Source organism: Periplaneta americana, chromosome 2, assembly GCF_040183065.1.
Source record: "Periplaneta americana isolate PAMFEO1 chromosome 2, P.americana_PAMFEO1_priV1, whole genome shotgun sequence".
Classification (NCBI taxonomy): Eukaryota; Metazoa; Arthropoda; class Insecta; order Blattodea; family Blattidae; genus Periplaneta; species Periplaneta americana.
This window is the reverse complement of record NC_091118.1, coordinates 172,046,719-172,070,248: the sequence shown is the minus strand read 5'-3', so window position 1 is coordinate 172,070,248 and position 23,530 is coordinate 172,046,719. Positions and strand designations below refer to the sequence as shown.

Genomic DNA, 23,530 nt, shown 5'->3' with positions numbered 1-23,530 from the left:
TTAATGAATAGGTGTACTTTAATGGCATGCATTAAAGGACTGCTACCAGGTGTATAATTACTACATTTCGGTATGGTCGAGCATAAATAATCTTATGCATTGAATTAAAAAATAATCGATTTCCACAAATCAACACGTAGGCTATTTGCTCTCGTTTATCCTAAATTATGTTAAAGTCGCAGAAGAAAAAGAAAAACTGTTCTAATTATCATTCCACATCACGGTACGGCTCCTAATTAAGGCATCAGAACTTTACTGTAATCTTACCGTAGCAGATTGATTTCCTGCCCAGCCTCTGGAAGTGAATTATTCTGCTCAGTAGATCATCCCACATTCTCTGGCCCGGGTCAATCCATGACAAGATGGTCTGCAGGAGAGTAGCCTCTGGAAAAATTATATGCATTTATATTATTTAATATTATATAGGGTGAGTCAAAAGTCTGAAACCATCCTAATATTTTATATTAGGTTAATATTGTGACAGCGACGTGAGATCGAACTCACGACCAGCGTCCCGCAAGAGAGAAGATCGCGCGGAGCACTTTGGGATGGCGCGCGGCGGAGAGGGGAAAGGGCCAACGCGGCGAGAGAGTGGAGAGAGAGTGCGTGCGCATCTGGTGCTGGTAGAGAGTAGAGGGCTCTGGATTTTTCTGGAGTGCCATCTCTAGAGACGCGTGGAACTTTCGAGGCTACGTCGCTGTGGTTATAAATTACGGACGCGAAGGAACGACAGCAGTTTTCATTTGAGTTTTCAGTTATTCAGTCAGTGAGTAAGCCAGCCAGACTTGTGCGCCGGAGTTCGACTCGAGTGTGCGTCCGCATCTGCGTCAGCATCCAAAGGCCTGAGTTTGAGTGCAGTGGACCGCAGTTGGAGGGACCTGAGTTCGAGTGCAGTGGACCGCAGTTGGAGGGACCTGAGTTCGAGTACAGTGAACTGTCTCTGAAGGTCTGTGGTTCGAGTGACTGAGCTAGAAGAACTGTGAACTGAGAACTGATAGTTCTGATTTGTAAATAGTGCTTTGTAAATATTAGTTAAGATTAACAGTTCATTGTTGTTCGTACTAGTCCAAGTAAATTGTCATTGTCGTCGGTGAGTGCTATAACGAATACTGTGTTGAGTAAAAATCCAATTGTTGGCGAGAGCGTTTAAGGCGAATTGTAGAAAGAAATTATTGTTGTGACGAATAAATTACATTGTTGTTACTAATAAAATTCACAATATATATATAAATGTTACCATTGCAAGACTTATGAATCAACCAATTACACACATAAATCTCTCTGTCACTTTTAAATTTCAAGTACAAAGGAGTCATGTTAACACACTAAATATTCTGTCTGATTGAAAGATATTTGTATACAATATTTTATATAGGTAGTGTTGATGCTAGACGATTTCATTACGATTACTTTCCATTTGTTTTCAATATTGTTGTTGAGTGAAAATGCTATTGTAGATCTAATTCATGTCAACTAATTAAAAAAAATCTGTGAAATTCCTTCAAGTGTTACAACAATAGGAAATCGGCACAAATTTCGTACTTGGACGATTTTCGTTCAATTTTACTTATTTACAATATTTATTTAACACAAATATTTTCTAATATACAGTAAAACGACAAATTCATACTTCGTTAAGAGTTAGGCCTACATGTTAAAAATCTACATATACCACATTTAATAATAGGTATATGAAGGTAATTTTGTAATGTCATAATATATAATTTCACTTCAGTAAAATATCATTAACTAACAAGCTAACATTCTCATGGGGGCAAATAAAATATTTTTTTTTCTTTCGCCTTGTTAATAATGTTAAAACAAGTGCTTATACTCGTACAAATTTGGCCACTCTAGCGCAATTACGAGGGCCTCCTAGAAAGGAAGTTTCACAGAAAAAAACACAATTTCATGTAAAAATTTATTGGAACAGATACAGTATTTGTTGAGCTTTTTCTCAACATATTCCCCACTCGAATTGATGCAGATAAGTGCAGACGGCTGTCACACACTGGTCCCGACTCCAGGCGGCAGACTTCTACGACATAGAATGTGTCTGAAGATAGGGAATGAAATTTGAAATTGGTGGTAATGGGGTGTAAGAGTGGAACAGGAAATTCAATCAGCAGTTGTTTTGAACTTCCCCCTCGAAAACTAAATCGACATGTTTTTCCTCAAAATCGTGTCCCCTGCACAACTAAATTGAGGTGTTATCTGGAAAAAGAACTTAACTGCAGAATGTTGAATTTGAGACACAGAGCATCAAACATTTTAGGTATGATATAAGAGCAATTCGCAGAACGACATTCAAACGTTTCTAAAGAGCGCTGTGATTGTTGAAGGTATATTTTTTTCCCCCCAGGAGGGAGATGTGTTTTTGAGGATTCAATATATGCTGGAAAAGGGAAAACGACGTGACGTACGTTATGTTGGTGTTCCAGGGAACGCTTCAATTATTCAAGTTAGGAAGTTTTGAAATGAACATACGACGCATAAATACGTATATAGTGAGGATCACATAAGAGCAGTTCCTAAAAGGCTAATTTGGCCGTCTCTTCAGTGTTGCCAACTAATACCAGATATCATCAAAGAGGGTAAAATCACAATGCTACGTATAAGTAGGATTTTTCAAAGGATCCCCAGTCGGTCTGTTTTGTTGCTAGAAGAACTTAGCCGCACGGTCCACCCCGGTCATTAAGGGACGCGTGCGGAAATTTCTAGGCGCGCAGTTGTCACGTTTTACATTGACTTCGCCACGTGGTGGGTATGAAACAATCGTATATTTATTTCTATACAACAAATTGTACTTTAATTCAATCAATCACGAATTAATGAATGGTTAATTTTGAGTTACTGTGTGCATAAATCCGTTATAGAATCATTGCACGGTCAACTTCTTCAAACTAATATATTTCATACTTAGACTATATCAATAATAATAATAATAATAATAATAATAATAATAATAATAATAATAATAATAATAACACCGAAAGAATATTGTCAATTTGTGTTTCGTGTCTAAATTCGCAGCGAAATCTGAAATGTTATGTAATAAAATATGACATTTTTCTTCTCTTACCTCTATTCGTCGTCACTCTCTCCTTAATGAATCACAAATCTCTCTTGGTTACTGTCCCTGTCCTGCTTCATATAATTCCCTTCCGTTTTAATTGCATGTTCAACACAGGAGGACCAATTATGAGGACCGATTGTTGCAGATCCATCACGCAGAAGTTAACACACTAGACTCAAGTCGGGATAATATTGTTTTTCCAAACATTAGACTTCAGTTGATGCCAGATCATTTCCAAAGGTCGACCTGGTTGGCGCAGTTGGTATAGCGCTGACCTTCTATGCCCGAGGTTGCGGGTTCGATCCCGGGCTAGGTCAATGGCGTTTGTGTGCTTAAATGCGATAGGCTCATGTAAGTAGATTTACTGGCATGTAAAAGAACTCCTGCAGAATAAAATTCCGGCACACAGGCGACGCTGATATAACCTCGGCAGTTGCGAGCGTCGTTAAATAAAACATAACATTTAACATTCCCAAGGGATTTAGAACACAGTGGTACGGAGGAAATCGTAACGCAACGTGTCCATATGAGGCTGCGAGCTCCTCCACTGCATGTTTCTTACTGCACGGCTGATTTGATATCCTGCAACATAACTCCCTTGATGGGTATGGGGTTGGGCAAGGTTATATTATTGTCCTAATAAAGTTAATTATGTCTTTAAAATTGCTGTTCATCTATCATTGCTATCTTGGGGTTGTAAACAACTAAGTAATTTACAATATACTCCACGAAATAATAATAATAATAATAATAATAATAATAATAATAATAATAATAATAATAATAATAATAAAATTACGGAAGACTTTCAAACAGCGAGCAAAAGCACTTGTGAATTGTTTGAACATATTAAGAAAGACTGCAGTTAGTTTTAGCATTCAGGGGAGAATTGGCAACATTTATGTTTGCCTCAGAAAGCGGAAACAGAGATTACCCCATCCCCCGAGTGGGCAGAAAAGGTTGGGGGGACCGTCTTACTTCAAAAGACAACCGCTCAGCGTGCGGTAGCCTCTGTCTTTAACTGGGGATGCATAGAGCGAGCCTACACTAGAATAATAATAATAATAATAATAATAATAATAATAATAATAATAATAATAATAATAATAATAATAATAATAATAAAGTGTTAATAACAACAATGTCTTGCTTATTGACCACATCTGATCTCTATGTTGCGAGGTGTTTCCTAAATGGTTCAATAATTTGTATATGAAATAGCATATTTTCTTCCTGGACTTCTCGCATATTATGTTGGTAATTAGGATTAGTATGATCTAATATTACAATTGAGGGAATTAGAACAAAAAGCAGGTAAGTGACATTATTAAAAAAAAATGAGGTAAGTGCATGTTGTGATAGCCCAAAAGGATGTTTCTTTGGGATAAAATCAGGTAAGTGATCACACCGTGCAGTGCTGCTATATGGGCATCATTTCACCAAACTAGTGTATAATACTTCATTGCATGTAGAACTTTAACTGTAATTTCCTCAAAACTAGGTTTCCGTCACTTACCTGCTTTTTGTTCTAAACCCCTCAATTTATTTTGTCAAGCAACATGAATTTACGATTCACGAGACCTAACCTAAAAAATGTATTTACTTACTTGCATTTTCATCAGTTTGCTTTACTGTAAACCGAAATCATTGCTGCCAAAATAACAGTTAGAAAATAACTGGCAGTTATAGTATTTGTCAGTACCCGAAATTTGAAACGAAGTTGGTAAAAGAAAATTCAACCTGAGAGCTAAAAAATCACTACAATCCACTAGCATATTTAGTAATAGTGGAAAAATGATTAGGTTTCACCCTTACGGTATTACGTAAGCTGATCCGGAATATAGCTTCAACTGAAAGACAAGTTTCAAAACAAAAATTGACACACCTGAATGACAGCCTACAAAATCGGGTAGGCCTGGTAGGAAGAAGCCATGTTTACAATGAATACACGAGAGAGTAAGTAGCGTAGAGCTGCTGCCACGCGTCGAGAGCAACTTTCGCCGTTTTGCATCTTAGAAATTGGTCCGGCCTGGGCGAATTCAAACAGAATGCTAATCCCTTTGTATTACAATAATTATATCGTAGATCTCGGAGCGCCGAGGTGTGTCTGATGCATTGCTCTTATAGTTTCACCTGTGGGCCTCGCGCGCTTGAGCATTAAAGGCGCCTAACCTGTACTTATGTCATCTGCTGACGACAATTCATAAATCACTCCTCAAGCAGCAGGTGGTCCCTGTGTGTCCCTTTCCATTATTCACAACTCGCGCGTAAAATCCGCACCCACACCCCAAATCTGCGATCCCTGACACTAATTTTGCCTCAGTGTGTTTAGTATGGCATTATGCGTCAGGCTGGAACTCCCACATCGCTTGTCAGACGCTTCGCGGTGCTGGGTGAGCACTCGCACGATTTTACAAAATACTGTACAGTCTGTCTTCACTTCAACTAAGTGATAACGCATCTGGTGAACTAAGGTTCCTGGGATTTTCCAACTTAAGAAGACGATTAACACAAACTGGAAATCAAGTGACATCTAAATAAACATGCGAGTTAAAATTACTGGTAGTAAGAATATAGTACATTATGCAACGAGCCTATAATGATAATAATTAAGACGTGAGTATGTTTGTTTATGAAACGAGCGCAAGCGAGTTTCATAATTTTCATACGAGCGTCTTAATTACCATTATAGGCAACTTTCATACGACTTTTTATGCTCGACCATATTTTTTACTTGAAATTATTCAGAAGTATTCATTTTATTCGTATCTAACTGAAGAGTGGAAGTGACCTTGTGCATCGCTCGTAAATTGTGAGATGTGCGCAGAGCGAAGTATTGATTTTTTCCGAGGAACAATAATGTCATTGACCTTGTTATATTCTACAGAATAACATGAACTAATTTTGATATAACCTGGAAATTGATTTAGAATTGAGAAACGAGATGACAAATTGAATTTATTTGAATATTATTTACAATTAACGCTAATTATTATAGTAACAGAACATAACCTTCTGCGACAGTATTGGATTTCCAGCCTGCGTGACGTTTTGCTAGTTGTCTTTCGATTACATATCCGAGAATAATCGAAAACCTGAACTTTAATGAATAGGTGTACTTTAATGACATGCATTAAAGGACTGCTACCAGGTGTATAATTACTACATTTCGGCATGGTCGAGCATAAAAATTTAAGTACTATTCTCAAGATTTGTACTTATGAGTAGAGAGCGGAATTTAGGCAAAAACCTATTTTTTTCCTTTATACATACAGGCTTGAGATTTAATATGTACATTTTTCATGAAAATATAGGTATAAATAAAGGGTTCTTATAGTGTCTAAAATGCCTATTTCGACGTTAGTGCCTATTTTAAAGTTATTTTTAATTTTTGCATCTTTTTCGTAACTGTGTACTGTTTTGTTTACATCCTGTACCGTTTACATTCCAAGACGGATAACAACAACTCCTTTCTAGCAGTGAACAACACAATAGAGAAGTACCTCCGGGCCACCCCTTCTCATTCTTACAATCTTTCAATCCAAAAATTCCAACTTTCAATCGGCCTGGGTAGCGTAGTCGGTATAGCGCTACCCTTCTGTGCTCGAGGTTGCGGGTTCGGTCCCGGTCCAAATCAATGACATTTAAGTGTGCTTAAATGCGACAGGCTCATGTAAGCAGATTTACTAGCATATCCTATAAAAGAACTCCGGCGGGACGTATTATTATTATTATTACTACTATTATTATTATTATTATTATTATTGTTATTATTATTATTATTATTATTATTATTATTATTATTATTATTATTATTATTATTATTATTATTATTATATCTTCTTCTGTCTCTCAACAATTTAACACAAACTCGCTGGGTTGTACCCGAATAAGCATTCTCTTACATTCCAAGACAGATAACAATCCCTTCCTTTTTCCTCACCTTTGTAAGTACAGCAGTGAGCGATACAATAGCCACAATAGGTGCTGATCAGCTACTGTGAAGCAAACTATGGAAATATGTTTGGTGAATAAAAAAACACTAACTTAAAGACAGAATGTCTTCATTTTGTATATGCATGTGTACCCTTGTAAAATGTGAAATGTGTGGAAGTTTATTTTTATCCTAGAATTTTGCATTAAATAAATGTTGAATCTTATATTAGTGACATTCTTTAACAAAAAAAAAAGCCTTTTTTTAAACCTAGCCTAACAAAAAAAGCCTATTATTTATTTATTAGAGCCTAAATAAAGAAGTTTAAGAGCCTATTTTAGGTGCCTAAAATGCCACTTTTTAGGACCTAAAATTCCACTCTTACTTATGAGTATGAGCATTTCCTGTGACTATATACTCATAACCACAAAATAACCTCCGGGTTCCTTAAAAGCCAGTAAGTAAGTAACTACAAAATAAAAACATATGTAGCAAAACTAATGCACATTTGTGCGCTTTTCTTCTACTATAAAATAAAAACATATATTCAGAAATACCTGTTAAATTGACATTGTGATTTTATTAAAGAAAACCGGCAGCACATAAATTTAACATACAAGAAAACCCTGCGGTGAGGCTTCCGAATTTCCCCTAAGGAAACGTTTAGTGAAAGATTACTAGAATACAACAGTCCTGCCATTAAACTGCCGGAGAAGAAAAAGAAATATGAGAAGAATGAGAATAAGGAAAATGAAGATGTGATTATGAAGGAAAAGAATGAAAATCAGGATAAATGAGAAGCCAAAAAATAATACGAAAAATTGAGGAGAAGAATAAGGTGAAGAAAATGAGGAGGAGAATAAGATGAAGAAAATGAGGAGAATAAGAATGATATGACGAAGAATGAGGTTAATAATTAGAGAAGATTAACGAGGAGGAAAAGAATGACATGAAGCATCAGGAAGAGGATAACGAGATGAAGTATGAGGACGAAAAGAAGAATGAGGTGAAGTATGAGAGCAAGAATAATAATGAGATTTAGAAGTATGAGGACGAGAATAATAATGAGCTTTAGAAGTATGAGGACGAGAATAATAATGAGATTTAGAAGTATGAGGACGAGAATAATAATGAGATTTAGAAGTATGAGGACGAGAATAATAATGAGATTTAGAAGTATGAGGGCGATAATAATAATGAGATTTAGAAGTATGAGGACGAGAATAATAATGAGATTTAGAAGTATGAGGGCGATAATAATAATGAGATTTAGAAGTATGAGGACGAGAATAATAATGAGATTTAGAAGTATGAGGACGAGAATAATAATGAGATTTAGAAGTATGAGGGCGGTAATAATAATGAGATTTAGAAGTATGAGGGCGATAATAATAATGAGATTTAGAAGTATGAGGACGAGAATAATAATGAGATTTAGAAGTATGAGGACGAGAATAATAATGAGATTTAGAAGTATGAGGACGAGAATAATAATGAGACTTAGAAGTATGAGGGCGATAATAATAATGAGATTTAGAAGTATGAGGACGAGAATAATAATGAGATTTAGAAGTATGAGGGCGATAATAATAATGAGATTTAGAAGTATGAGGACGAGAATAATAATGAGATTTAGAAGTATGAGGGCGATAATAATAATAATGAGATTTAGAAGTATGAGGACGAGAATAATAATGAGATTTAGAAGTATGAGGACGAGAATAATAATGAGATTTAGAAGTATGAGGACGAGAATAATAATGAGATTTAGAAGTATGAGGACGAGAATAATAATGAGATTTAGAAGTATGAGGACGAGAATAATAATGAGTTTTAGAAGTATGAGGACGAGAATAATAATGAGATTTAGAAGTATGAGGACGAGAATAATAATGAGTTTAAGAAGTATGAGGACGAGAATAATAATGAGATTTAGAAGTATGAGGGCGATAATAATAATGAGATTTAGAAGTATGAGGACGAGAATAATAATGAGATTTAGAAGTATGAGGACGAGAATAATAATGAGATTTAGAAGTATGAGGACGAGAATAATAATGAGATTTAGAAGTATGAGGACGAGAATAATAATGAGATTTAGAAGTATGAGGACGAGAATAATAATGAGTTTTAGAAGTATGAGGACGAGAATAATAATGAGATTTAGAAGTATGAGGGCGATAATAATAATGAGATTTAGAAGTATGAGGGCGATAATAATAATGAGATTTAGAAGTATGAGGACGAGAATAATAATGACATTTAGAAGTATGTGGACGAGAATAATAATGAGATTTAGAAGTATGAGGACGAGAAGAATGAGATGAAGTATGAGGACGAGAATAATAATGGGATTTAGAAGTATGAGGACGAGAATAATAATGAGATTTAGAAGTATGAGGACGAGAATAATAATGTGATTTAGAAGTATGAGGACGAGAAGAATAATGAGATGAAGTATGAGGACGAGAATATTAAGAAGTAGGAGTACTAGACGAAGAATAAGATGAAGAAGTATGAAAATAAAGATTAAGAAGAATGAGGACGAGAAGAATAATGAGATGAAGTATGAGGACAAGAATAATAATGGGATTTAGAAGTATGGGTTCGAGAATAATGAGATGAAGTATGACGTGAAGAGTAATGAGATGATGATGATGATGATGATGATGAATGAGTACGATATGAAGAAAGAGAGGAAAAATGAGGACGAGAAGAAGAATGAGAAGTAGAAAAGAAATGAGAAGAACAGGGTGATGGAGGAAGAGGAGGATAACGAGACAGTGAAAAAGTGTGAGGAGGAGAAAGAGAAGTATGAGATGAAGATGAGGACGAAATGAAGAATGAAGTGAAGTGTGAGGACGAGAAAAACAATTAGCTGAAGAAGGAGGACGTGAACGAGATGGAGACATAGTAGTGTGAGGAGGAGAAGAATGAGATGAAATATGAGGATGAGATGAAGCAGAACAGCAGAAGAAGAATAGAAAGAAAGGAAAATATCTGGTAAATAATGAGAAGAAAAGAATGAAAGAAAGCGATGGAGGAGAAGAAGAAGAAGAAGAAGAAGAAGAAGAAGAAGCAGAAGAAGAAGGAAAAGAAAAAGGATAAGTCAGAAGAGGAGAACGAAATAGTATAGAGGTATGAGGAGAAGAATGAGATGAAGATGACGAAGAGAAGAATAATGAGATGGAGACGAACGAGATTGAGAAGTAGTATGAGGAGAAAAAATAAGCTGAAGTATGAGGACGAGAAGAAGAATGAGAATAAAAAGGAGAAGAACAAGAGATAAATCAGACGGAGAAGATGGGGATGAAGAAGGAAGAGGAATTGAGGAGAAAGATGAGGAGTAGACGGAAGAGAATGAAGAAATACGACGAAGGAAAGGAGAAGGCACAGTACAAAGTGTTTAGTTGATACTAATTGAAAGTGAGTGATTTTATTACGGAAACACATAAATACTGAACTGTACTACGAATTGGGAAAGTTCTATCTGCTCGTCACATTTTGTACAACCCTGTGATAGCTTATGTATCGCTCGAATATTTTATTATGTATGTGGAGATAAGAGTCAGGAAACGGGGTGGGGCCAGCTTGAGGTATTTCCAATTGTATTCAGTATAGTATGGAGAAGCTTAAGAGCTTAATGTTACACCGTGCCTGTATACCAATTGACTGTCGATACTGATCTGGCTGCACAGGAATTGTCAACTTATCTGGGATCACAGACAAATTGTCGGGACTGTCACTTCACTTCAGATTCTTGATATCTCAAAGGAATGGGCCTGTGGACAAATAATGTGGGGCGGGTTTTGAAAGCTGTGAACTTGGAAAAGATCAATTAAAGAAGCACGAACGTAGTTCGATCACACCTCATAACTGGAGCTGGGATTTTTCTGTAGTATCGTATAACAAAATACGAGTATGCAGTGAAATACGATAAACTATGTAGTTTCATATTACGTAAATAAAAAAAATGTAATATATAACGTGAGTGCGCGGACAAAAGGGGATAAGTCACCAAAACTAAGTTTTGAAGTAATTGCAAAACACACTTTGACGAAATATGTGGGATCGCTGAAACAATTTGTTAACTACATACATACAATTCTCTTTCATTTTTAACTTCAAAGCTATGACTTAGCGCCTAGAATATGCCATTAGGAAAGTTCAGGATAATAGGATTTGGAACTGAACGGGTTACATCAGCTTCTTGCCTATGCGGATGACGTGAATATGTTAGGAGAAAATCCACAAATATCAGGGAAAACACGGAAATTTTGCTTGAAGCCAGTAAAGCGATAGGTTTGGAAGTAAATCGCGAAAAGCAAAGTATATGATTATGTCTCGTGACCGGAATATTGTACGAAATGGAAACATAAAAATTGGAGATTTATCTTTCGAAGAGGTGGAAAAATTCAAATATCTTGGAGCAACAGTAACAAATATAAATGACACTCGGGAGGAAATTAAACGCAAAATAAATATGGGAAATGCGTGTTATTATTCGGTTGAGAAGCTTTTGTCGTCCATTCTGCTCTAAAAAAAACTGAAAGTTAGAATTTATAAAACAGTTATATTACCGGTTGTTCTGTATGGTTGTGAAACTTGGACTCTCACTTTGAGAGAGGAATAGAGATTAAGGGTGTTTGAGAATAAGGTTCTTAGAAAAATATTTGAGGCTAAGATGGATGAAGGAGAATGGAGAAAGTTACACAACGCAGAACTGCACGCATTGTTTTCTTCACCTGACATAATTAGGAACATAAAATCCAGATGTTTGAGATGGGCAGGGCATGTAGCACGTATGGGCGAATCCAGAAATGTGTATAGAGTGTTAGTTGGGAGTCCGGAGGGAAAAAGACCTTTGGGGAGGCCGAGACGTAGATGGGAGGATAATATTAAAATGGATTTGAGGGAGGTGGGATATGATAGTAGAGACTGGATTAATGTTGCACAGGATAGGGACCGATGGCGAGCTTATATGAGGGCGGCAATGAATCTGCAGGTTCCTTAAAAGCCATTTGTAAGTAAATATGACAGCGCAGTCTTCACAATGTTCTTCTCACATTTCTCTATTGAAGTGTTAACTTAACTCAGTCTTGGCTGAAATGTGACTTATCCCCTTTTGTCCTCGCACCCACGTTTAAGTAAACGAAATATTTTCCACGTTTACAATATGTGATGGCATAGCATAGACATTGAAGGATTACTTGCTGCACGATGTAAGTCATGTTCACATTCTCTGATGGGCGGGCAAAAGGGCTTAAGTCACTTTATGCAAACGTTACAAAAGGAATTTTCAAAGATTTGAATAACTGCCGTAAATCCGAAAAGTGACATGTTTCGGCTATTTCATTATTATTTTTTTTACGTGACTGGTTTTAGGATGTCTTTTAGGAAACGGGTTTAATGAATGAAATCTTATATCACAAAAGTAATGACTTGAGCCCTTTTACCCGCCCATCTAAGATATAATTCAATGTTTTCTGGTGTCATTATTTGCCACTTATTAGACAGAATATACCTGAAGGAAAAAAGCATCCTTTCCACGACATAGGGTGATACTGGGGCATATTTAACAGAGGAATTTCCTTTGAGTACATGGCACATGCTGACAAACGTTGAATACTCTGGGTTTCGGAACGACCATCACATCACATAAGTCCTTACAAAATTCCTATCTTGAACTTGCGGGATCTTGCATCTGGACTTTTTTCTTCGAAGAACTCAGTTCTTTATGTGTGTACATTAAATGAACATCGGTCAATTCAGCATTAGAGAATCCTTTCATTAGTCAAATGTTGGTAAGTGGGTTTACCTTTAACTGGAAGAAGTAGGAAAAAGTAAATAAAACGTTGTTTTACGTACATTTTTTAAAACAAATATCAAAATATTTGCACTTATATCCATAGCACACTGTATACAACACATTGATGCGTTGCAGTGTAGGCCCTACACTGGTCGCAATGCATGTTTGCATTACCATTTTAAGCTCGTATTATTACGTTAACATACATTATAAATCATATCTCGTTGCGGAAATTTTAGTCCTACCGTACTAAATTTCATTCACAAATGGCTGCCATCAATGACGTGAGGCCAGCAACCGGCTGATCAGTCTTAGGCCTCCATGGGGTTTCACGCCACGGATTATTATATCGATGGCCCAGAACCAGACTGTTCCAAGTCCATTTTACTATTTTTTTCAGTAGAGCTATTTTAAGCTCCTGACATTCAAAGCTTCATGAAACAGTTTGAAATAGCTCCATAGCAACCTTATGGAGAGGAATATTTACAATTTTGTTCGATTCATATACGTAGACAAGAACTGGAACACAATGAAACACAGATCTCTTTGTACGCAGACAAAAACTGGAACACAATGAAACATAGATTTCTATGTACGCAGACAAGAACTGGAACACAATGAAACATAGATCTCTTTGTATGCAGACAAGAACTGGAACACAATGAAACATAGATTTCTATGTACGCAGACAAGAACTGGAACATAATGAAACATAGATTTCTATGTACGCAAACAAGAACTGGAACACAATGAAACATAGATTTCTTTGTATGCAGACAAGAACTGGAACACAATGAAACATAGATTTCTATGTACGCAGACAAGAACTGGAACACAATGAAACATAGATCTCTTTGTATGCAGACAAGAACTGGAACACAATGAAACATAGATTTCTATGTACGCAGACAAGAACTGGAACACAATGAAACATAGATTTCTATGTACGCAAACAAGAACTGGAACACAATGAAACAGATTTCTTTATACGCAGACAAGAACTGGAACACAATGAAACATAGATTTCTATGTACGCAGACAAGAACTGGAACACAATGAAACATAGATTTCTTTGTATGCAGACAAGAACTGGAACACAATGAAACATAGATTTCTATGTACGCAGACAAGAACTGGAACACAATGAAACATAGATTTCTATGTACGCAGACAAGAACTGGAACACAATGAAACATAGATTTCTATGTACGCAAACAAGAACTGGAACACAATGAAACATAGATTTCTTTGTATGCAGACAAGAACTGGAACACAATGAAACATAGATTTCTATGTACGCAGACAAGAACTGGAACACAATGAAACATAGATCTCTTTGTATGCAGACAAGAACTGGAACACAATGAAACATAGATTTCTATGTACGCAGACAAGAACTGGAACACAATGAAACATAGATTTCTATGTACGCAAACAAGAACTGGAACACAATGAAACAGATTTCTTTATACGCAGACAAGAACTGGAACACAATGAAACATAGATTTCTATGTACGCAGACAAGAACTGGAACACAATGAAACATAGATTTCTTTGTATGCAGACAAGAACTGGAACACAATGAAACATAGATTTCTATGTACGCAGACAAGAACTGGAACACAATGAAACATAGATTTCTTTGTACGCAGACAAGAACTGGAACACAATGAAACATAGATTTCTATGTACGCAGACAAGAACTGGAACACAATGAAACATAGATTTCTTTCTTATAAAAAGTTGGACTTAGAACAGTCTGGTTCTCAGTCATCGATATATTACTGCATATTTCACCCCACAAGGATAAGCTACACATTTTCTACCAACTTCCCATTTCTGCAGTCTGTCCATGTCGACCCCACGACTACTTCCCTTCACTTATTTCAACCTTCGGAAATAAGTCGGATGAAATAGAGTCGTCACAATACAAGTCTTCCTTCGTTCTAATGAATAATTCGATGCAATGCAGACTTCCAGCTTACGGGTGATATAATTTTGATTAAAATGATGTGACTGTATTATAGACATCGGGATGATGTATATAATTACATGTGGAACCTCATCTGAGTAAAGATATCGCATCATCATAGCCAACTACGGCGAAGGTGGGGCCTGCATTAATGAATTCATTATACCCACGAGAGCAGCAGGTCAACCAGGCATCTGTGCTGGTGGAATGTGCTGTTGTCATACAGACTGTAGGACCTTACTCTGCAGGAACGGGCTTACTTCTTCAACTAACACTAGACGAAAATACGATGGGACTTTCGCGTCATGGGGTCCACACGACGTGGAACCTCCGCTTGTGAATTTATCGTTGTCTTGGTCATCTTCGTCATAATCTTGATCATCATCTTCTTCGTTGTTTTGGTTACCATCATCTTGGTCATCTTGGTCATCATCATCTTCGTCATGTCTTGCTCATTATCTTCGCCGTGTTGGCCATCATCATCACCTTCGTCATCTTGGTCATCATCTTCTTCGTCATGTCTTGCTCATCATCTTCGCCGTGTTGGCCATCATCATCACCTTCGTCATCTTGGTCATCATCATCATCTTCGTCGACTTGTTCATCATCTTCTTCGTCGTCGTCTTGCTCATCATCATCTTCGTTGTGTTGACCATCATCATCATCTTCGTCGTGTTGGCCATCATCTTCGTCGTCTTGGTCATCATCTTCTTTGTCGTGTTGGCAATCATCTTCGTTATAGTCTTGATCATCATCTTCTTCGTTGTTAAGGTTGTCATTATCTTCGTCGTCTTGCTCATCATCATCTTCGTCGTGTTGGCCATCATCGTCACCTTCGTCGTGTTGGCCATCTTCTTCGTCGTCTTGCTCATCATCATCTTCGTCGTGTTGGCCATCATCATCATCTTCGTCGTGTTGGCCATCATCTTCGTCACCTTGATCATCATCTTCTTCATCGTCGTCTTGGTCATCTTCTTCGTCGTCTTTCTGATCATCATTTTCGGCCTTGGTCATCATCTTCATCGTTGTCTTGCTCATCATCATCTTCGTCGTGTTGGCCATCATCATCATCATCATCATCATCTTCGTCGTGTTGGCCATCATCATCATCTTCGTCGTGTTGGCCATTATCATCTTTGTCGTGTTGGCAATCATCTTCGTCGCCTTGGTCATCATCAACATCTTCGTCGTCTTGCTCATTATCTTCTTCGTCGTCGTCTTGCTCATCATCATCTTCGTCGTGTTGGCCATCATCGTCACCTTCGTCGTGTTGGCCATCTTCTTCGTCGTCTTGCTCATCATCATCTTCGTCGTGTTGGCCATCATCATCATCTTCGTCGTGTTGGCCATCATCTTCGTCACCTTGATCATCATCTTCTTCATCGTCGTCTTGGTCATCTTCTTCGTCGTCTTTCTGATCATCATTTTCGGCCTTGGTCATCATCTTCATCGTTGTCTTGCTCATCATCATCTTCGTCGTGTTGGCCATCATCATCATCATCATCATCTTCGTCGTGTTGGCCATCATCATCATCTTCGTCGTGTTGGCCATTATCATCTTTGTCGTGTTGGCCATCATCTTCGTCGCCTTGGTCATCATCAACATCTTCGTCGTCTTGCTCATTATCTTCTTCGTCGTCGTCTTGCTCATCATCATCTTCGTCGTGTTGGCCATCATCTTCGTCACCTTGATCATCATCTTCTTCATCGTCGTCTTGGTCATCTTCTTCGTCGTCTTTCTGATCATCATTTTCGGCCTTGGTCATCATCTTCATCGTCGCCTTGCTCATCATCTTCTTCGTCGTCTTGGTCATCAGCATAATCTTTTTCGTCGTCTTTGGTCATCATCAACTTCGTCGTGTTGGCTATCATCTTCGTCGTCTTGGTCATCACCTTCTTCGTCGTCTTGGTCATCTTCGTCATCTTGTTCATCATTATGTTCGTCTTAATCATTATCATGTTCGACATCATCTTCGTCTTAGTCTTCTTCTCCGTCTTCGTCACTATCCTCTTCGTCTTGATCACCATTATTCCTCGTCGTCTTCGTCATTATCACTTTCGTCTTCGTTATCATCTTTATATTCATTATCTTCGACATCGTCGAACATCCGTCTGTAATTTTAACATAACGTTAATACTACAGTATACAGCCTTAGACCAAGGATGTCAAAGAGGATTCACTGCGTGCTCTCAAGAATCCGCACAACATTTCCTTAAGAGCGATAATTGCACTTCATCTTCTTGAAAAATAAACCTTGCTGGATTTGCATTGATTGTAGTATGCGCACGTAATTCAGGCGATATTTCTGCCTTAGAGTTTGCGAACACGGATGACTGCATTTACCACTCTGAATAATAATATTCTTTTCTTGAGTTTCCCGAATATGAAACTTAAGACATTTCACAAGGAACGTTTATGCTCGAGCGTCAACTGAATAACATATGAAAATTAAATATCTGTGTAAGTTGCTTAGCAACGGCAATGAGTTATGTCCAAAAATTCTGATGTCACTTGCTTTGGAATGGATCAGCGTTTATGCTTAAGTGTCAAATAACAGAAGTTTTACAAAACTACATCTGACTTCACTTGCTTCCTTTTTGTCATAAACTTTATGTTCGTCATCCTTGTCACCATCATCTTCTTCATCTTCCTTTTCATCGTCATCATCGTCGGCTTCATTATCTTTGCTTTCATCATTATCATCGTCGTCAACTCACTATCCAGGTAGCAGTAGGCTTATCAGCTTTCTTTTAATCCCGAATTTTTATGGGAAATAAAGGCGCGGGACAAATTTACTAGAAATAGGCCTACTTAACTCTTCCTTGTAATTGTGATTTCACTGTATTCACATTATTTAGTTTCCCATAAGTTCAAAAAACAGCAACATTGTAGGTCAAAGAAAAATTGGATAACCTTCACCTGGACGGCTGAACAAATTGCAGGAAAGTTTCTGATCTAATTGGGATTGAAAATTTGCACCACTTGCGATTCTGCCCCGTTGTTAAGATATCGATAGCGAGCAACAAATTAAAACTTCCGGTTGAGAGATTTTATCTATGCAGTTAGCGTGCAAAATATAGGCGTGGCCGGGCATCGAGCCCGCACTTCTCTAATAACATATCAAGTGCTCCGTCACCATTGTCACAATGCTCTTGGTAGGCGGATGGCCGCGGAGGTTAAACTGATTAAACAGTCTGGGAGGGACGGCTTGAACAATGTTTTGGAATACATTAGGCCCAGTTACTAGAAAGCTCCCCCACCCTAAGGCGGTACCAGAAAGAATTTCTCTCTGGGCCGCTATTAGCCTATGTATTTTATTATTTAAAAAAGGTGTTTCTAATTCGTCCCACGGACACGAATGCGAAGTTTGATTCATTGCAGACAACGAGGCGGTGGGAGAGAGACAATAAAGATGTGAGCCTGGAGTATCAATATGATCGGTTAGTAGGTTTGCACGGATTTGGGTCCAGGTTGCGCAAAATATAGCGAGGAATGTTAATTCTAGGCGGGGCGTGCCGGCTGTTAAATCTTAGCAGTTTGACGTCGCAGAGATGACGTTATTTATTTAATTTATTCAACTGCTCAAGTAATGTATTCTAGCTGTGATGACAGTAAAATAATTACAAAATTAATAACAATGTCAATAGCAGTAGCAGTAATAATAGTAGTAGTAATAATAAAAAAAGAAGAAAAGAAGCATACAACCGGATAAACTAAAGTTACGACGTCATTGGATGAGTTCATATAATAATAATAATAATAATAATAATAATAATAATAATAATAATAATAATAATAATAATAATAATAATAACAATAATAATAACAACTACAACAACAACAACTTATTTTAGCTGGCAGAGTTAAGGCCGTAAGGTCTTCTCTTCCACTCAACCAGCAAAAAGTATACATACATATGTATGAACTTACAAAGAATTCAACAATTTGATTTAGATAAGAGCTACTGTATACAAGAGTTATTTACGAATTAAACAACAAAATACTGTGAACTATTAATTAAACACTGAAATACAAACTATGTAGCAGAATTAAGCTAAAATACATAGAATGTTAATATATTTCAAATAATGTTAGATAATAGAAAGAGATTATTATGAGACAATTTTGAAAATACAGCACTATCAGGATGCATGTAGTCAGTGACAGTTTAAGTCAGTATGATTGGAGTGAAATGCTAAGAAGATTATCTTTTAAGCTGTTTTTAAAAGTGTTTATTGTCTTGCAGCCCCTAATACTTTGTGACAGGGAATTCCATTGTCGCGAGGTGGATACTGTAAAAGATGATGAATAACGAGATGTTCTATGAAGAGGTATACTTAACGCACCACAGATAAGTGATCTGGTATTTACGTCGTGGTTAGAGTATAGATAAGAGAAACGAGACGAAAGGTAATTTGGTGTTGAAGTGTGCAGAATTCAAAAGAGTAAAGACAAAGAGTGTAAAGTTCTACGTTCTTCAAGTCGGAGCCACGAAAGACTTGCGAAGGACGGTGATATGTGATCGTATCGTCGGATGTTATAATAGAGTAGTGTCAAATGAAAATGAAGAATTCATCATATCCTTTATAGTCAAAAATAAAATACAATAAACACATAAGAATAACAATAAATTTCGAAACAATAAAACGAAAGACGTAATCATGCAATCATCTGGATTCTGTGAATTTTCTGTTACTATTTAGAATTTCGTCTCTCAATACTTGGGTGCGAAAATTCCGAGAAAAATATATGGGCCAGTATGTCACCAGAGAGAGTAGCGAATTAGAACAAATAATGATGAATTCCAAAATATGTACAAAGATATCAGCATTGTTATCGATATTAAACTTAGAAGACGGAAGCGGTTGGGATATGTTCTACGAACGAATAACAACAAAATATCAAATGCTATATTAGATGCAAATCCAGGAGATAGAAAGAGAATCGTAAGACTAACAAAAAAAAAAAAAAAAAAGATTGGACGATGTACAGCTGTCAAAAGAAAAAGTGGCCGCTCCCCTGAAACAAAGTTCCCTTCGGGTATCTTCGCTACAATTCGGAGACAGGCGATGTTACATGTTGTTGGACCACGTTGCCTGATATCTACAGTTATAATTGAAGTATTTCGTGTGTTATTCGATAGCATAATGGTAGCGTTCAGGCCTCTTATTCATGAGGTCCTGCGTTCGACTACAACCTCGTGCTTTTTATGTCCTTTTTTGTTCTGTTTTTGAGAGAGACAAACTAGACATAATGGCTCCTTTCTCTTTTATGATTATTTTAGTAATTAACATCAGGTTCATTAATATATTATGCCATGACTTTATCATTATCAGTATGATATTGTGGCTGCAAATGGAAAGAAAAAAGATTTTATTCTCAATAAAATATCTTTCGTGGCATAAACAAAACAAATTTACTGGCGTCGGCCTTAAAACATTCAAACAATTAAGCGTTCAAAAAACAAAACAAAAAGCCACAATTCAATATTTAGTCTATCTTCCTCTTATCTCGATCATCTTGCAGTTGAGTGGGCATGGAATTGACTAGTCTTTGCAAATAGCGACTGTTTTTAGACACGATATTCCAGGCATTCTGAACATACACACATAAATGTTCTGTCCATGGGCAGGTCTTTCATTGCAAACCCAGCAATCGCCAATCTTTCCTATTTTCTGCCTTCCTCTTAGTCTCCGCATATGATCCACATATCCTAATGTCGTCTATTATTCTTTTCAACCAGAGACCCAACCAATTCCTTTTTCTCTTTCTAATCAGTTTCAGCATCATTCTTTCTTCACTCACTTTTTCAAACACAATTTTATTTCTTATTCTGTCTGTCCACTTTACACGCACCGTTCTTCTCCACATCCACATTTCAAATGCTTCAATTCGTTTCTCTTCATTTCGTCGTAATGTCCATGTTCTTTCCCCATACAATGCCACACTCCACACAAAGTACTTCACTAGTCTCTTCCTTAGTTCTTTTTCCAGAGGACCGCAGAAGATCCTTCTTCTTCTATTAAAAGCTTCCTTTGTTTATGTTTGCAGTTTTCTTGGGAAGGATAGGCCTAAATGCGGTAACATCCCGTTGCTTTCCACACACCACTATCTCTTTCGCATCTTATTAAATTCCAGGGGGCCCAAGCGTGGAGATGAGGAGAGTAGATTTGACTAATTGGGCCCTCCGGACTTCACCGAAAGTCACGGCAAGGGTTAAATATTAATTCTATCAGGATGTTTGACCCGGTCAGAGACCGGGAAATCTCAATTAGCCTTTGCCCCCCGCATCCTGGACTAGCTTCTACGAATCATCAGAAAATCTTTGAGTGTGATTGGGCCAATTTTTCCGAAAATGTTTCCACACTTTTGCCCTCGTAGCTCAACGGACGAACGTCGGAATTTAGATGTCAACGTCTCAGGTTCAATTCCTCGTTACTCCTTTTCATTTTATTGAGGTTCAAGATAGTATAATGTAATAATACAAAAAGAAAAACTAATACCAGTATTATGCAACTGGATTTTTCGAAACCTAATATTAAATTTATGTTATTTATATCGCTAAAGAACGATTACAATATAAATAACTTGAATATTATTTATACAGTATCACTAAAGAACGATAACAATATAAAAAACGTGAATATTATTCATATCGGAATTTCACAGATTTATTACAGATGTATTTAAGAAATTGTAGAAGAATAGTAAGTAGTAACAGTGTCCTATTTATTCTTTTTGGAGCCAAATTTGTAACTTTTAAAAGTGTGGTTACTATGTTGAAGTGTATGTGTTGTAACGAATGCTTGATTTGTTATGTATGTGAGTCAGTTATGTGATGCTTGATGTCGTCGCAATGTCGTAATTATAGTTTGATTGTGTTTGTGTGACTATTGTGTATTAATTTATGATGTATGGTACGGAAGGCTGCATATTTGTGTTATAGAAGTGTTACGTATGTGTGTTGTTAATGTTTTTGTATGTTTCAAATTGATACCTTATATTTGTTTTGCAATCGCAATGCCTAATTTACGGATTGTTTATGTTTTGTTTACATCGCGTAAGCTAATTTAATTTTCTTTTCCATTTCTCTTTATGCTTATCTTTTTTGTGTATAAAACTATAGCCTTAACACACATATATATAATAGGGCTAACCCCCATTGGAGATACAATAATAATTATTATTCATATCGTTATAATACGATAACAGAATACAAATGATGACCTGAATTTTATTCATATCTCTAAAGAACGATAACAAAATATAAATAACGTGATATCCATAAAGAACGATAACTGGATATAAATGATAATTTGAATATCATTTACATCACTAAAGAACGATTAAAAAATAAAATGAAAACTTTAAGAAGGCCCGAACCCACGACCTTTGAATCATTAAACAAGCACTCTACTGCTGGTCTACGAGGCGCAGATATGGAACAGTTTCATAGTTCCGGAACTGCTTGTACAAGCACATGCATCGTGTAACATCGCCGCGACCCGAAGTGGACTTTGAAAATATTCGCTGTTCACGAGTGCGGCCACTTTTTTTTTGACAGCTGTACAGAAGGACTTCTTGAAAGTAGGCATCAGGAGATGGAGGATGAGAGCTTAGGATCGAAATGACTGGATGGCTGACATTATGGAGACAAAGGCTAAACTCCAAAGGCCCTAATGCCAAAGATTATGATTTAAATTTTCATGCAATAAACTGACAAAAGAAACAATACAATTTTAAGGAACGAAAAACTATTTGTTCAGATAAATTAACTACAGTTATATAAGTAGGCCTAATACTTAATTTTCTTACTTGTTGAGACTCAAAAGTTTTCCTTTTAGGAAACTATGGAATACGTAGATAATCTCCCTATTTTTTTTTACAGAGTAAGTGGTGGCTAGTTTCAAATCCACTTTATTTTGTTGTCGATAATTTCCACAAAATCACGTCGTTTAACTACGATCTGAAAGACAGTATTGCAGGAGTATGCTTAGAATCTCGTTACAGACCAATAATATCTTACAAATTTAATGTCACTTCGAAACATTGATTTTTATAATTAAAAAATAATTGCAAATGATTGCAATATAGGAATAACTATACTATGTAGACTTATGCACAAGGGATTCCATATACAATATGTCAGTTGAAAATCTACTATGCGAGAAGGAGAGAGTTAAAATGTAGGAAATACAAGAATTCATTACCGTAAACTGATAGTTATCTCTACTGGGTTACATATCATTTCAATTTATAGCTCGAGTAAGTAGGCTTATTACATATTACGGAATTCTAATGCCCAAGGCAGGCATTCTGTTTAAGAAGCATGTGGCTTAATTTGCTCTTTCTTCATTCTATGTATAGAGAAAGCGTCTTTTCTCTGTTACTTGGAATAGTCCTATAACTTGCTATACTTTCCTGTATTTCTTTTAGCATGTACGGGATTATATAATTAAGTTTAGTTAAGTTACATTACAGCCTGTTTGAAGACTGTCAATGTTCACGTAAGTAGGCCTACTAGGTTGGTTGAAAAAAGTCGTAGAAGTGAACGCAAAATTTTTGAAATAGAAATTTCAATAATAAAAAAATAAATACTGTTCACTCTTCGAAATAAGTCAATTACTTTCGTGCACAGTCTGACGCCATTTTCCTCCTTGTAGGTACTTCAAATTGGTGGTTATACTGCTAATTGACATCAGAAGCGAAAAAACTCCTGTAATACTTTACGGTCACCA

General features: G+C 36.6%; 1 protein-coding gene across 1 annotated transcript in view; it reads right to left on the bottom strand.

Annotated features, from left to right (window-relative positions):
* Positions 1-23,530, bottom strand: part of LOC138694814 (pancreatic triacylglycerol lipase-like) — a 66,601-nt gene that overhangs the window by 22,987 nt on the left and 20,084 nt on the right. Inside the window, exon 3 of the mRNA XM_069818906.1 lies at positions 268-384. Within this exon, the coding sequence (XP_069675007.1) occupies positions 268-384 (117 nt within the window). The remainder of the gene's footprint in view (positions 1-267; positions 385-23,530) is intronic.